Source organism: Lissotriton helveticus, chromosome 6, assembly GCF_964261635.1.
Source record: "Lissotriton helveticus chromosome 6, aLisHel1.1, whole genome shotgun sequence".
NCBI classification, from domain to species: Eukaryota; Metazoa; Chordata; class Amphibia; order Caudata; family Salamandridae; genus Lissotriton; species Lissotriton helveticus.
Window position 1 is genome coordinate 2,067,124,167 of NC_136067.1, and position 15,585 is coordinate 2,067,139,751.

At 45.2% G+C, this 15,585-nt stretch overlaps 1 protein-coding gene across 4 annotated transcripts in view; it reads right to left on the reverse strand.

The window, feature by feature from the left end:
* LOC144764006 (uncharacterized) overlaps positions 1 to 15,585 on the reverse strand; it is a 149,331-nt gene that overhangs the window by 94,325 nt on the left and 39,421 nt on the right. For 3 of the 4 annotated variants that reach the window (XM_078650132.1, XM_078650131.1, XM_078650134.1), the window contains 2 exons: positions 13,798 to 13,944; positions 4,298 to 4,441 (listed from right to left, as the gene is read on the reverse strand). In XM_078650132.1, the coding sequence (XP_078506258.1) occupies positions 4,298 to 4,441; positions 13,798 to 13,944 (291 nt within the window). The remainder of the gene's footprint in view (positions 1 to 4,297; positions 4,442 to 13,797; positions 13,945 to 15,585) is intronic. The other variant, XM_078650133.1, reaches the window with a different exon arrangement.

Genomic DNA, 15,585 nt, shown 5'->3' on the forward strand with positions numbered 1-15,585 from the left:
TTAAACATTCAATCAAACCATCAAGAGCCCCCCTCTGACATAGCTCCCTCGGGGCTTATAAATTCGAGCTGTCAGTCGCCTACTAAGAAGACCTACAATACGGTGGTGCCATCTTTGTTCCGAGTAGGTTTGCCCGCAGATAGATTTGGTGTCTCTGCCCAAATGGCAGAGGTAGCTGAATTAACCTGCCTTCAGCAGCCACAGGAGAATCGTGCGCCTGATGTTATAACATCCCCAGCTCTAGTCGAGGCTTCCACAAATGTTCTCAATCTTGATCGAACTGAGATAGACGAGATACCCAATGTACTTATGGCTCATACATTAGCTAATTCTGTACCAGAAGCTGGTGGCTCTATGAGCAGGGGTGACACCGGTGCAGCCTGCTCCTCGATAGAGTCCTTACTAGTCTCCTTGAAAGCAGACATAAGGAAAGGATTTTCGGTCTCGGCTGAAAACCAAAATGAGATTAGGGCTGCCTGTGACGTCTTGGAAAAAAAGGTGGATCGGCTAAATGAAAGGACTGAGTCATTGGAAGAATCCGTCGAGGAACTTAAGGCGAATTTGGGATTGGCCGAACTAAAAATACAATCTCTTCGAAAAGAGGGAGATGAGTGCCGTGAGAGGGTTGAGTCCTTGGAGAACCACTCAAGGAGAAAAAACCTCCGGCTCTTGAAGGTTCCAGAAGGGAAAGAGGGGAGTAATATTAAAACCTATGTGGTGAGCCTCCTAAAAGACGCATTAAATCTGGAGGAGACAGAAGACATTCTGGTTAAGGACATCCAAAGGATACATAGGGACCCTATCTGTGACTACCTGCTTGCCTTCCATGACCCCATAATTTGGGCTGGCGATTTTAATATTGTCTTAAATCCAAAATTGGACAAGTCTGCAGGCTCTAGAGCCTGTGTTTTTTCCAAATCTAGGCAGGTACTTTTAACAACAATGTCACAAATAGGCCTGGCAGATGTTTGGAGAGAAAGGGCGGGAGATAAGTTGGGTGTCTCTTTCCGTAACTTTAAGTACAAACACCTATCTAGGATCGATTATGTGTTATTCAGTTACAGCCTTAAAGACCTAGTAATAGACATCAGTTATCTCCCGTCACATCTTTCTGACCATTCGGCCATCTTATTCACTCTAAAAATAGGCCAGCTTCATACCCATGCCTCTTGGTTCTTTGACCGTACTATTTTACTTGAAGAAGAAGAAATTACCTTTCTTCGATTAGAGACCAAGCACTTTTTGGAGGTGAATCTAGGTTCAGCCGATGCTCCGATCGTGTGGGATGCTCTAAAAGCGGTATGGAGGGGCTGTATTACTAGTCACTCCACTTATAGAAGTAACAAATATAGAGAAAGCATTGAGAAGCTTGAGGCAGAAATGAAAGACATCGAAAACAATTTAGGTTCCCATATTGGCTCAGGGGAGGAGCAAAACAGACTTGTTGCATTAAAATATGAACTGGATAGCCTTTTACAGGCTAGGGTCACCAGAAGATGGGAAGCGAGTAAGAACTCTCACTTCGAGCTTGGTGAGGCGGCAGGAAAGATTCTTGCCTGGAAAACCAAAGCCGACCAAGCTCGGAATCATATAAGTGAGATCAGGCTGGAAGGGGAAGCAGCTTCTCGGCTTTCAAAGTCAGACATTGGTAGTGCGTTCCAGGACTTCTTCCAGGCCATCTATAAAGAGGATACCTGTGAAGATCCGGTGGCGAGAGATGCTTGGCTTAATAATATATCTATGCCAAGGCTTTCATGTGAGCAAAGAACGGCCCTGGTGACAGAGATCACAGTAGAAGAGATCAAGAAAGCAATTGGGCAAGGGAAACGTGGGAAGGCGGCTGGCCCCGACGGCCTACCGGTGGAATTATATCGTGTGCTTATTGAGGAGATTACCCCAGTTTTGGCCACTCTCTACAACAGTATTCTTTTGGTAGGGATAGACCCCCCAAAGTCTTGGAATGACGCCACGGTAGTTTTAATACCCAAACCAGGAAAAAATGTAAAGGAGTGTGGGTCATATCGCCCAATATCACTCCTCAACAGCGACTATAAAATCTTCGCCAGTATTATGGCTAATAGGTTGGGGGGGGTGGTTACTTCAATAATTCATGAGGATCAAAAGGGGTTTATAAAAGGTAGACATCTAGCAGACCTTACACACGACATAGTTGGGGCCATCGATATTGCCTCCACTTTCTCCCTTCCGCTGGCCGCGCTTACCCTGGACGCAACTAAGGCCTTTGACAGGGTTAATTGGGCCTATTTGTCAGCAGTCATGAGAAAATTCAATTTGCCTGAGAGCTTCTGCCGAATGGTAGCTCTATTATATAAAGCTCCAACTGCTAGGTTATCCGTAAACAACTCTCTGACAGAGACTTTTAGGATTACAAGGGGAACAAGGCAGGGCTGCCCGCTCTCCCCACTTCTCTTCAATCTCTATATTGAGCCGTTTGCTCAGACTCTTAGAGATGAGGCTGATATCATACCTTTCAGTTTTGGAGGGTGGGAAAAGCGAGTAGCCTTATATGCTGACGACATTCTTGTAATGACATCTGACTTGGACCTTGCTTTCCCAAGGGTGATTAAGAGGGCGGAGGAGTTCGGAAACATTTCCGGTTACGAGATAAACGCCGATAAAACGGAAATTATGGCCTGGAACATCAATTCCACTCATCTGGACGTTGCTCCTTCCATGCGATATCTGGGGATTAGAATTTTCCAAGACATCAACAGAATCGCTGCTCAGAATCTTGATCAAGTATATAAAGAATGCCAAAAAAAATTAAAGGCATGGGCTCACCTCCCTCTTTCCATCTTGGGGAGGACAAACCTAATCAAAATGTCTATCCTGCCTAAATACACTTTTTTGTTTAATTCCATCCCCCTGGCTTTTGGTTCCACTCAAATAAACAAATGCCAACGTGAGCTAAATTCTTTTGTTTGGAAATATGGAGCGACCAGACTGGCTTGGAAGAAGCTGAGGAGGAGGAAGGAAAAAGGAGGGTTAACACTACCAGACCTGCAGTACTACGCATGGGCGTTCCAGCTATCTTTTTCTAGAATGCTCTTAAAATCACCATCAACTTCCTCCAGAGGAGAGATGTTTTGAGCCATGCTACATGGTGCCGATCTTCCACCGGACGGCTTCCTCTTTAAGTTTGGGGATCAAAAATTCTTTAAAAAAGTAAAATTAAAAATACTTCAATCACTGGCTAGAAGCTGGGCTAAACTGAGAAAGTGCACAGGGCTCAGCTATTTCTCAAACCTAGCACCCATGTGGGACTCGCCAGGTACTCCACCTTGTCTTAAAGACAGTCTGGCTAGCCCAATAAAGAAGGCTGAAATTTTGCATTGGGGGGATTTGCTGGCTAGCGGCTCTATGTTGTCATGGGAAGAATTGCGGGAGAGAGTCGGGCCGGCCCTCTCAAGATTTAAACACATGCAACTGACTAGTTGGGCTCAGGCAATGGTTAGGAAGGGCATCCCCTTGGGAATTTCTAGTAATCTGGAAGTTCAATTGATGACAAGACCAGGGGGAGGCAAGGAGGTTTCCTGCTGGTACTGGGCGATCCTGGAAGAGATAGACGGGGATTTTAAACTTGCCGACGAACTGTGGGGAGGAGAGGTCAGTGTTAATTGTGAACAGATGTGGTTGGATTCTTTCAGCCTTCTATACCAGATTGTGAAGCCTGCATGGCTGAGGCGAAACCATTTTTTCACTTTGCATCGGGCATATTTATCCCTACAAAAACTGGCAAAGTTTCTTCCTGGGAAAAAATGCAACAAATGTGACCTGATAGAGGCAACAGATGTGCACATGTTTAAGGACTGCCCTGCTAGCAGTCAGTTTTGGGAAGAAGTGAAGGATGCCCTGAGTTCCATACTTAAGACCTCACTGTGTATTACACTCCCTTTAATTATTTTTGGGATCAACGAAAAAATCTCTGGGCAGGATAGATCTTTCCTCTTTTTTGCAATCCTCTTGGCAAGAAGACAGATATGCAGGTTCTGGGCGGACACCTCACCCCCTACGTACTCTGGGTGGTTGACGTCCCTATACGAAGTTTCAAAGACTGACCTGGCTAGATCCGGCAGCAACAAAAAGCGTGCCTTTTGGGACTTATTGGTAAAATAAAGCTAGGATTTCCGTTTTTATTATTTTTATTTTTTTTCCCCCCGGGTCCTATGATTATTCCTACTTTCTGCTCCTAGGACCTAAAGTAATGGTTCCTCCTGGCGAAATTGATGTCCTACTGGTTGCAATATACCTTGATGGAGTATAGCAGGTCACCCACCTAGTGCTGGTTTTTCCCTCTTCCGCCAGAAAGACATCTGTGTCTCGGTCTGAGTGCCAACCTGTCGATCCTTGGCCACGGACACATAGACACACAATGGTGGTCGGTGGCTTTTCCTCACACGGGGGTAATGGCAAATGAGGACTAAAAAAAAAATAAAAAAAATAAAAAAAAAGAATCATGAATATTTCTTAATGCACCTACCTTATCGTTCCGAGGACGTACAACATACTGAGTTTTTCCAGTGCAAAGACCTTTCATTTCAGCAGGAATCGTATGTTATTCAAACAGGCGACAAGGGAGGAACTGTGATTTCACCAAATGTACCTTCGCTGCATGTTCTTCTTCTCTGCAAATGATAATCAAGGTTATGCAAATACAACCCTGCTAGTTCAGCCTCTCTGTCTGAGTGCATCATTGTGATGAGTTACTGACGTGGGGCCAGATTCACAGAAGTAATATGAGACAAAATCCTAAACTTACTACTTTTGGTATTCACTGAGGCATTTAATAGTAATAAAGTTAGGATTTTGTCTTAAGTCTGTCTTAAGTCTGTCTTAAGTCTGTCCTAAGTTTGTCTTAAGTTTGTCTTAAGTCTGTTGTAAGTTTGTCTTAAGTTTGTCTTAAGTCTGTTGTAAGTTTGTCTTAAGTCTGTCTTTAGTCTGTCTTAAGTCAAACTTAAGTCAAACTTAAGACAAAATCCTAAAATTACTACTACTAAAGGCCTTCTGTGAATACCAAAGGTAGTAAATTTAGGATTTTGTCTCAGATTAGTTCTGTGAATCGGCACCAGAGTGACTGCGTGCATCAGTGAGAAAAGAGTACTGCACGAACGTTCCGCAGCAGCAGCAAGGGCAGTTTATCATTCCAGGTCTACTGTTTACTTTTAAGGTTTTTGCCAGGCCCCTGATTAAATGGTATAAAAACAGGACTCAGAAAATGAGAGGCTATAGGAACTTCAAGTGGGCAACTGAGAGGGGCCGTGCATGACATCAAAGGCTCCAGTGAGGCTTCTGGCCTTCAGCGGTGTGTTATCTTGGGCAGCCATGACTTTCCTTCGCCTCGTGACAGGAACAGCTGGATTGCTATTTCAATTGGCACAACAGGCCCTGTTGTGCGGTAACAGGTGTGCGGCGCCCCACCTTTGAAACACATAACTAGGAATGTTATTCTAATGTTTAGAACTAATATAGTGCCTACAAGATGCACAGGAGGCTGTTAGTGCCATGAACATGCAACAACCATGTTGAAGTTTTATTTATAAATTGAATTGCTCTTGTATTGTTCTAAATGCTGTGTTGTTACAATTGTGAACGAGATTTGTATTGTAAAAATTAACATTTTAAAATTCATCCTGCGTTTCTAGTGATCCTTGAGTGTTATTGAAAAATAAAAGAGATTTTCATTTTCTACAAACGGTCCCTGTGTTCTGTCTCAAGGGATAGATCTGTAGCAGAAACACATCTTATGCAAACATTGCTCAGTGGGTTTTGTATTGTTTGCGGTAGAGTTGCCGCATTTAGGGCCAGATTTATGACCTCAGTTGTGTCGGTGATGCAGCGCGCAACCTGGTGCAAGTGCAACACAACTTTAACGTCGGACAAGACAGAGGTCCTTATCCTCGGACCCACCCCCTCAGCCTGGGATGACTCCTGGTGGCCGACCGCACTGGAAACAGCACCAACACCCACCGACCACACACGCAACCTAGGAGTCATCCTCGACTCCTCCCTCTCCATGGCTAAGCAGGTCAACACCGTCTCCTCCTCCTGCTACAACACCCTCCGCATGCTCCGCAGGATCTACAAGTGGATCCTGACCGAAACAAGAAAAACGGTTACACAGGCCCTCGTCAGCAGCAGACTGGAAAATGGCAACACACTCTACGCTGGAATCCTAGCCAAACACCTACGACAACTACACCGCATCCAAGGTTTAAGATTGCTATGTGTGACTTTTCTATAATTTCAGAGCAATTATGAGTGAAATTCCAAAGACTATGAGTAACAGTTTCTCGTTAACAAAATAAAGCAATGACGGCGAGGGAAACATATAAACATCAGAAATTGCACCCATTTGCTCAACAAGAAACTCTAGGAATCCTTTACTAGCATTACAGTACTCACCCGTTATTACAAATTTCCCAGGCTCGGCACAGCCATAATTCAATTTGCAGAGGCCATAGTTACAGACAAAGCACGGAAAGGCCAGTGCAAGCAGCAGACAGTGCTGTGAGGCCAGCGCGGCGCACCTGATTCCCTCTAACCAGTACCCAGAGTTAAGTTAATGGCCCTACTGTAAGACTCGTGGAGGGGGCGCCTCCAGGCCTCCTGTCCGAGATTTATGGAGTCAGCAAGTGTTCCTCTACTCTGCCAGATGCCGCCTCCAGCTCCGACATTATATGTGAATTTTTTTGACTGTGTGCTTCTTGAATATCATATGGCCCCAGTTCTTCCTATCTTTCCTCCTTCTCTCCCTGTCCCCAAACGCATCTTGTAGCCTGCTAGCGGCCTTCTTTGCAAACTTCCCGCTCCGGTAACAGGACTGTAGGTGACGTCCCCCCTCCCCCTTCCGGCGGCGCCGCGGGCAGACTTTGAATTACATCTTGCCTCAGCGGCGCCGCGGGGCGGGCATCTTAATACATTGTAGCAGCAGTGCAGCACAGTCAGCCTGATAGAAGCCAGCTGCAATCACCACAAGCCTGCAGAAGCAGTGTGTGCAAGCCTTGATTGGAGCTACGTCTCTTTTACCTCGTCTGCCACCACCTTCACTTCACTCCCTCATACCTGCCCATCTTTTCCCTTCTACCCGCTGCCTTCCCTCTCCAGTCTCCTTGCCATCTTCATCTCTGGGGTTAATTCGCTCTCCTCTCTCCCCTCAAATCCCCAGACTCCTCCTCCTGCCTGCCCTCTCCTCTCACCTGCTGCTCCCCGTAGCTTCTCCCTTCTCTCTCGTCCCACGTGTGTCCTTATCTCCCCCTCGCCATCGCTCCTTTCGTCCATCCATTCTACCTCTCTAAAGTCTCTCCATCTCTACCTCACTCTTTCATCCACCGTCTCCCCACCCTTTTTATTCCCTCACAGCCCCTCTCCCTCCTCCCCACACACACACCCAGGCACATGCTCCGCTGTGACTGGGGAGGCTTGGAGAGTAGAATGTGATTCAGGGGGTGGGGGAGCCACTCGCGCTCGCCTGCCTCTGTGCATCACTGGACGGCATGGCATGAAAGAGAGAGTGGAGCCTGCTACTGCTTACTTCCTTAGACGGAGCCTGTTGGAGCCTGAGGGGCCCTCTCTGAGAAGCCGGCACCGAGAAGCCCCCCCAGGACAGCATTCCATCACACAGAGTGACTTGTAATTTACGACGAGGCAGGGGCCCTGGCAGTTTCAATCTGAGTGTGATATTGTGCTGTGTGCCTCATAAAGCAGGCTGCTGCTGCAGCGGCATCCAATTTGTACTATTTTAAACACAATCATGTGCAATATAAGCTCTTCACCGGGGAGACCCTTGTGAATTTAGTGAACAGCTGATATCGCGGGTAGACCCGGCCCTGAAAATTAAGTGCTGGTGCTTAGCACCAGAAAGCACCGGCACAAATTAAGCACTGCCTTGATCCCAAATTCAGAGTTGGTCACTGTGAGCAATTGAGTTGTTGTTTGAGGGGGATGTGGGCCCTTCCAAAACAACACCCACAATCCTTGTCAGGGTGACCAAGAAAAGTCACTAAATGAACCTGTGCTTACCCTCTGGAAGCTTGACACAAAACACAGCCAGGCTTCACTTGGAGGCAATGTGTAAAGTATTTATGCAGCACTCAAGCATTAATACAGTGAAGACACCCCACAAGAAAAATCCCACATCAACTTAGAAAAATAAAGTAGAATGTATTAAACTACTTGAAACCTAAACAGCAAAAATCCAATCATTACAGCTGAAAATATAATAAGGTAAATATAGGACCTAAAAGCACAAAGTGCCACTTGTGGTCATCTGGTAATGTTAGACTGAGTAAAAGTCACAAGTTCAGTCCGACACGATGGAGCATGAGCTGGATACAGGGACCAGGGTTTGTCTTGTTGAAAAGGTTACCTTCTATAGTCTAGTGTAAAGAGTTCTGTTCCAGGTGGAGGGGTAGACGAGGCTGCAAGAGGAGTGTTGCGGGTGTTTGCCACTGGAGTGCAAAGAGCAGGCTTGTCACCGATCTGGAACGCCTATCCATCTCCACAGACTGTCATTGCTAAAGTTTTGCAGTGGTGATCACAGGGGTCTGTCAATGCTGTAGCACGAAGTGCAGATCTCGCATGAACTGTTGTCACTGATGGTCGCTATAGCATAAAGAGTTGGGTTCACTGGAGCTTTGCAATGGTGATTGGCCTGGATGGCAAGATAATGGTGCGAACTGGTTAGACAGAGGCCAGTAGGGCTCAGTCATTTCCAGATGCATGTCTAGAACAGCAGGTCAGTTGGGCAGATGGAGGGAAGACTGTGGAGCTTGTTGTGTTCCTGAACACTCAGAAGAGGAGGTTAGCTAACTAACCTTTTGAGTCACTCAGTTAGCCTAGGAAGAAGGAAATTGTTCCAGTCTTCCTTCTCAGACAGTAGGGGAGGCCTCATGCAGTAGGATAATCTTCTGCCATCTGGACAGTCCTTCCTTTGTAGTGTCCTTAGGCCCAGGAGTGATCTAAAGAGTGGGTCTGAGAGTCTTAGCGTTATACTGGGTGCCTACTTTGAAATGAAAGAAACTTTTAGAGTTTTCCCCCATTGACATGTTTAGAATTTCCTGTCTCACAGGCTCTACTGGGTCTCGGGAGGGGTTGGTGGGGGGTTGTCACAACAGGCTATTGAGGAATTCTTTGTGGCTTTGGGTTTGGGTTGAGGCAGCTCCTTTACATTTCAGGTGTGGTAGGTGGGGTAGGTGTCAGCCCCACTCCTCCCATTATGTCAGGATGGCCTATCCTGCCAACACCCAGTCCCCCTTTTATGATACTCTTGGGAGGAATAAACAAAGGCCAACTGCCAACTACACCTAGGCATGAACAGGCTGCAGGCACCAAATGGTTAGGACTAGGCAATGGCAATTTCCAAAAAGTGGCATTTTCAAAATTGTGACTTAAAATATAACGTTATCATTAAACATCCACAGACCCTTAGTCACTCATGCAGCTTGAAGAGAAGATCTCTGCCAAAGACCCCCTCGCGGGTCCCGTGGGGAGATTGCAGCACGGGCCCCACGAGGAGCTAAGCCCTATGATGAAGCATGACACCCACTTGGGTGTGTTAGGGCTAAAACCTCCAATAGGGAAGACCCCTTCAACTGTCAGATTGTGTACCTACACCTCACTCTATACGTATCTTTCTCTCAATAGGAACAGTTACCCTCCACTTGTATGAATATATTCCAAATTGGAGCTTGGGTTCTGGACCTTCAATCTGCTCCTAGTCCCTACCTTTTTTGATTGACTATAAATATTCTGTACCAACATAAACAGGAAAGGAAATAGGCAAAAGAGACCATGTGTAGAGTAGCTGCCCTTTAAACCCTAGCATAAAAGCAGGTTGTATTGTACTGTATTGTTTTATGTGCCTAATTTAAGCTGCTCATTTGTAAGGACCAACACTTATTTTTCTTCATCAGACATTGGCCGGAGGGTGAGAGGGAAAAACAATCACAGGATAAAGAAGGAGTAAGATAATAAGATCATTCATCAGAAAGGGAGGAAACAGGAACCTGCAAGAGAGAAATAAAGGGGCAGAGAGTGTCTGGTAGTAGATTACAAACACATGAGGTGGATTCAAGGCTATGCCGCCTTTTACAAATTAAACACTTTTTGCATTGCAACATTTATATAGTGCTTACTTTCCCTATGTGGGGTGCTGAAGCACTTGCCTACATTGGTATCACACTAGACAGGTGTAGAATAGATGCACCCTGAAACAAAGAGAGTCATCTGATGCAGAATAAACACTGGATCAAAAAATAAAGATGAAATCGGCTGCATGGTGAAAGGGTAAGGGTAGGAGTGGAATAGCTGCCCACAAAAATCAAGACTGAGGGCAGGTGTGGGTTGTTGATCTTCCTGTGCTTGACTTTGTTGGGGCAGTATCAAGTGCAGGAATGGTCATGTTCTAGAATTTTGTAGTCTGTGCCAGGGTGCAGTTCTTACAGAGCCTATTGGCTCTTTTTGCATTGTGGCAATTCTATTATGGCCTGCAAGCTTGGAGGCTGCTTTTAAGACTGTGTGAGTGGCCATGCTGAAACCTGAAGTCATACAGATGACTAATTTGAAATAATGTGTTATTATATGCTGACCTCATTTTTTTTCAAACAAATTCCTTGTGGGAGCATCTCTTTGCAGTCCAATGCTACTGGCAGATTTTGAATTTGAATCCCAGCTCTGCATCCACTGCTGTGATTGAAGGTGGGGAGGGAGGAGACACTGCAAGTGACTTCTCTATAACATCTTCATAGACAGAACACCAGGCAAACCAGGGGCCAGGACCCAAAACCTATCAACGCTTGCAGTGAGATCACTGTCACCTCTTTAACACTAACAGGGGAATGAGTTGGCATATGCACTTCATTCTGTTATATGGTTTTGTCTGATATACTCCTGACTTTGAGTCCTACGTCACCATTGTGGAAAGTGGTGGATAGGGAGAAGACTCAATGTGGTGAAGAACAGCACACCAGTGAGTAGTTCCTTGTGAGCAGACAAAAGGGTCATCTTTAAGGTACATTTTGATAAAATCTTCTTCTGTTCAAGCTGTGCATTCATCGACATCTGATGGGGTGGTAGTCAAAATAAAACGTCCAATATTCAGGCATGCAATCTAGCCTCTACATTGAATCTGGTATAAGCACAAAAAGAGTATGTAGTTTTCAAGAATCAAGGAATAAACCACCACCTAAGTCCTAAATACAAGGTCTGCAGTCCACTTTGGATTTGGCAGGCAAGTGATCATTCAAAAGGTTATATCATCACTAATTTCTACGGAGAACTGCTTTTCTATGACCTCAAAACAGTTCTCAGAAGTAATTCAGTTGGAACACAGAAGGTGGTGTTACAGACCTCTGCCTAGAGGAATTGGACACAACAGCTGTGAGGGCACAGTTGGAGAATGAGGAGAGTCAGCAATGATGTACTTTAACTGCAAATTCAAAGGCCTAATCCTTGAGCATAAGTTGCATGATGTAGGAGTGTCTGTGTCCAGAATAGGGAATAATCCTGTAGACCTGGGATTATGTGGTCCGAACCCACAAAGCATTATAACAGGACTATGTGACAGTTGTCTATGACAGTTTTTCATGTTTTCAGAAAATGTTGTGGTGTTTCTGTGAAGAGTGGAAGATTGCTTTAGCTGCAGGGGGTATGTTTGTATTTCAGCTTCGAGTAGCAGAAGACAACAAGGAACAATTGTCCCATCAGACTTGTCGCTGGACCAATGTGTTTCTGATGTCAAGGTTGTGTGATTCATTCCCACATACATGCCGATATGTGCATTAGTTCCCTTAGTTTGTGGTTGAAGTCAGCATCTTATAAGGTCTATAACTGGTTACAGATCAAACCCCTGAGCAAACTCCTATTTGTTCAGGGCTCGAAATTCTGAGGTGGGTGGTATTCAACACAACCGGTAATTTCTGGTGATTACATAACTTATGCGTTTTTAAAACCTGACAGATACAACCTGCTGAAATTTAACAGGGGGAAAGTGCATTATATGTACTGTACCACTTGGATGTTGCTGTGTTAAGCATCAAAATTCTCATGTGATTCTCCAAAAACTAGAAATAGTTGATATGAATTGAACCTGCTCCTCTGACAGACTCAGAATCCGGGCCCTAGTCTCAATTCCTACTAAGTAATTAAAAAATATTAGCTAAACAGTGAAACTAAGGATGAGAAAATTAGTATGTCACCTGCTCAGAAAATAGGTACACACCAAAACACTAAATCAAAACGGATATAGTGAAACAAGAGCTACGATCATGATAGCAAAGTATGGAAGATGTACAGTAGTTGAACCATGGTTCTCAAACCAAGACCAGAATACACAGGAGCCCCCTCACACATTAACATCACCATGAATCAAAGGGTGATACCGTGAGGTACAATAGCTGCATTATCGCTCAAGAGGGCGAGACCAGAGTGTGGAATACCTTTATCATGCAATAGCTGCATCATGGACCGAAGGGCGAGACCGTGGTGTGCAATCGATGCATCATGGATCAAAGGGTGAGACAGTGGTGTGCAATCACTGCATCATGCATCAAAGGGCGAGACCAGGGTATGCAATAGCTGCACCATTGATCAAAGTGGGAGACCGTGGTGTGCAATCGATGCATCATGGATCAACCGGTGAGACCGTGGTGTGCAATCGATGCATCATGGATCAAAGAGCGAGAGCGGGGTGTGCAATCGCTGCATCGTGCATCAAAGGGTGAGACTAGGGTGTGCAATACCTACATCATGCAATAGCTGCATCAAAAGGAGAGACCAGAGTGTGCAACAGCTGCACCGTGGATCAAAGGGTGAGACTGTGGTGTGCAATCGATGCATCATGGATCAAACGGCAGGACCGTTGTGTGCAATCGATGCATCATGGATCAAAGGGCGAGACTGGGGTGTCCAATCACTGCATCATACATCAAAGTGCGAGACCAGGGCGTGCAATAACTGCACCATGGATCAAAGGGCGGGACCGTGGTGCGGAAACGATGCATCATGGATCAAAGGGCAAGACCAGAGTGTGTGCAATAGCTGCACCATGGGTCAAAGGGCGAGACCGTGGTGTGCAATCGATGCATCATGGATCAAAGGGCAAGATCGGGGTGTGCAATCACTGCATCATGCATCATAGGGCGAGACCAGGGTGTGCAATAACTGCACCATGGATCACAGGGCAAGACTGTTGTGTGGAATTGATGCATCAGGATCAAAGGGCAAGACCAGGGTGTGCAATAGCTGCACCATGGGTCAAAGGGCGAGACCGTGGTGTGCAATTGATGCATCATGAGTCAAAGCGCGAGACCGGGGTGTGTAATTGCTGCATCGTGCATCAAAGGGCGAGACCAGGGTGTGCAATCCATGCACCATGGTTCAAAGGGCAAGACCAGGGTGTGCAATATCTGCACCATGGGTCAAAGGGCGAGACCTGGGTGTGAAATAGCTGCACCATGGATCAAAGGGCAAGACCAGGGTGTTCAATAGCTGGACCATGGGTCAAAGGGCGAGACCAGGGTGTGCAATAGCTGCACAATGGATCAAAGGGCAAGACAAGGGTGTGCAATAGCTGCACCATGGATCAAAGGCAAGACCGTGGTGTGCAATAGCTGCACCATGGATCAAAGGGCAAAACCAGGGTGTGCAATAGCTGTGGCATGAATCAAACGGCAATACCAGGGTGTGCAATTCTGGCATCATTTATCAAAAAGGGAGGCAAGACATAGAACAGATCTACAGTGAAACAACAGATGAGACCAGAATTAGAAGTATAGTTACCTCTGACAGGATTCTTGCATGTGTACCCGCCATGGAAGTAGCAGCACTTCTGTTCTCCTGGGCAGTCTCTATCGACCATGCACAAATCCTCAAAATCGGGGTACATGTCCCGTTGTTGTCCTGGGCAGATTCCTGGCTTTCCTTGTGCTGATAAAAGAGGTGCATGTGTTACAGTCACATATATAAATGGAAGGCATATGTGCATTTGGCTCTGTTAAAGTGTTTGCTTGTTTTTTCTGACAAAAAGCCCCTTCTGTTGTAGTACCATTAATATGATGGTATTTCCTTCAACTCTATCAACAGTCTTGCCCCTATACTTTCTAGAAGGAAATGTATTCTTATGATGTGAAATAACCTTCAAGAGGTATGGAAATACCACCAAATGTGCAAACTGTGGAGTTTTCATTTCTTCTGGCATGGAAACCAGACCAGAAGTGCCATAATCCTGCTTTGACTCTAAACTTGCAAGACAATTCAACTGGACTTGCCCCAATCATTCGTGCATCTCCTGAAATACGTTGAATAATATGTCTGTGAATTAGACTCCGATGTTTAAGAGGTTTGTTGAGATTATGTTTAATTTTCTTCTGCATGACACTCTCATCTGCATGCGCTCTATGAAGACGCATGTTTCTGGAACTATTTAGATTTGATATAGGGAATAATGAAGGCAACAGACACCACTGTGACATGCATTTACTCCCTTGTACATCACTTGGCTACCATACTACTCAATCAGTTACTGCCAGAGATGAAGTCTACACAGGTGATGCACGTTGACTTCATAATCAAATTAAGGGTAAAGGAGCAGAGATTCCGTGTTTGCATACTCTTATTAGTAGGGGTGCATCATCATCGTGAGCCCACCTACACATACACCTGTTTGAGTAAACGTGAAGTGCTAGAATTGTGAAATGTATTAACATAACTACGTGACATATTTTAGGCTATTGATAAGTGCCCTGGAGAATTAACGTAGGAAATGGATGTAACTAGCAGAAAGCGTTAACATGAAGAGCTTGTGTTGTGAAAACTGACAAAGCTCATGTACTAAAAGGGTTTATTTATGGTGATATTTTCATAAGTAGGTAAACGTATTTGTTGAAATGTAATAATGATTATGTGAATCCGTAATGCATTCTTATGTAAGCTAAAGTCTTAGGCCTGAAATGCAAGCCCCTTAAACTCTCATTTTATAGTTAATGGTCTGAATTTCATGTGCGCTGTGGAAGCTGTTCTTTCTCACGTTTTGTATTGCAGGTGAAGAAGCAATTTTTAGGCAGAATAATGTCCTTGTTTTAGCAGCTAGGCAAGGAGGGAAGAAGTTACAATTGTGTGACTTGGGTTAATAAAGGAAAGACATTGGGTTTTACTCAAGAGAAGGCCTGGGAGCCAAGGACAAAGTGTTGCAAAGGTGGTACATGGAGAACACTGTGGAAAAGTATGCTGAGGACTACACTCAGAGTGGATGGCATGTGCGAGGTGCTCTATGGAAATTCTACCTGTGGATAACTGATTGTTGGAGCTAGAGAAAGTGCCCACATCTTCCTTGCTTTTGGAAAGAGAGCATCTTAGGGTGAGCGCTTTCTTTTGTGATGTTGGCTTTATGCTACCTGACCCATCTTGACAGTGGAGTAGATTCTCAGGGAGATTCCACGACTGACACCTTATTTCCCGCTTGACTTGAACTACTTAGCCCACAATGTAGGGATGCAATTTTAGTGATAGTGTAGGGATAGATTAGATGCTTTTCATTCATCAACCCTCAATGCAGGGACATCTGGACTC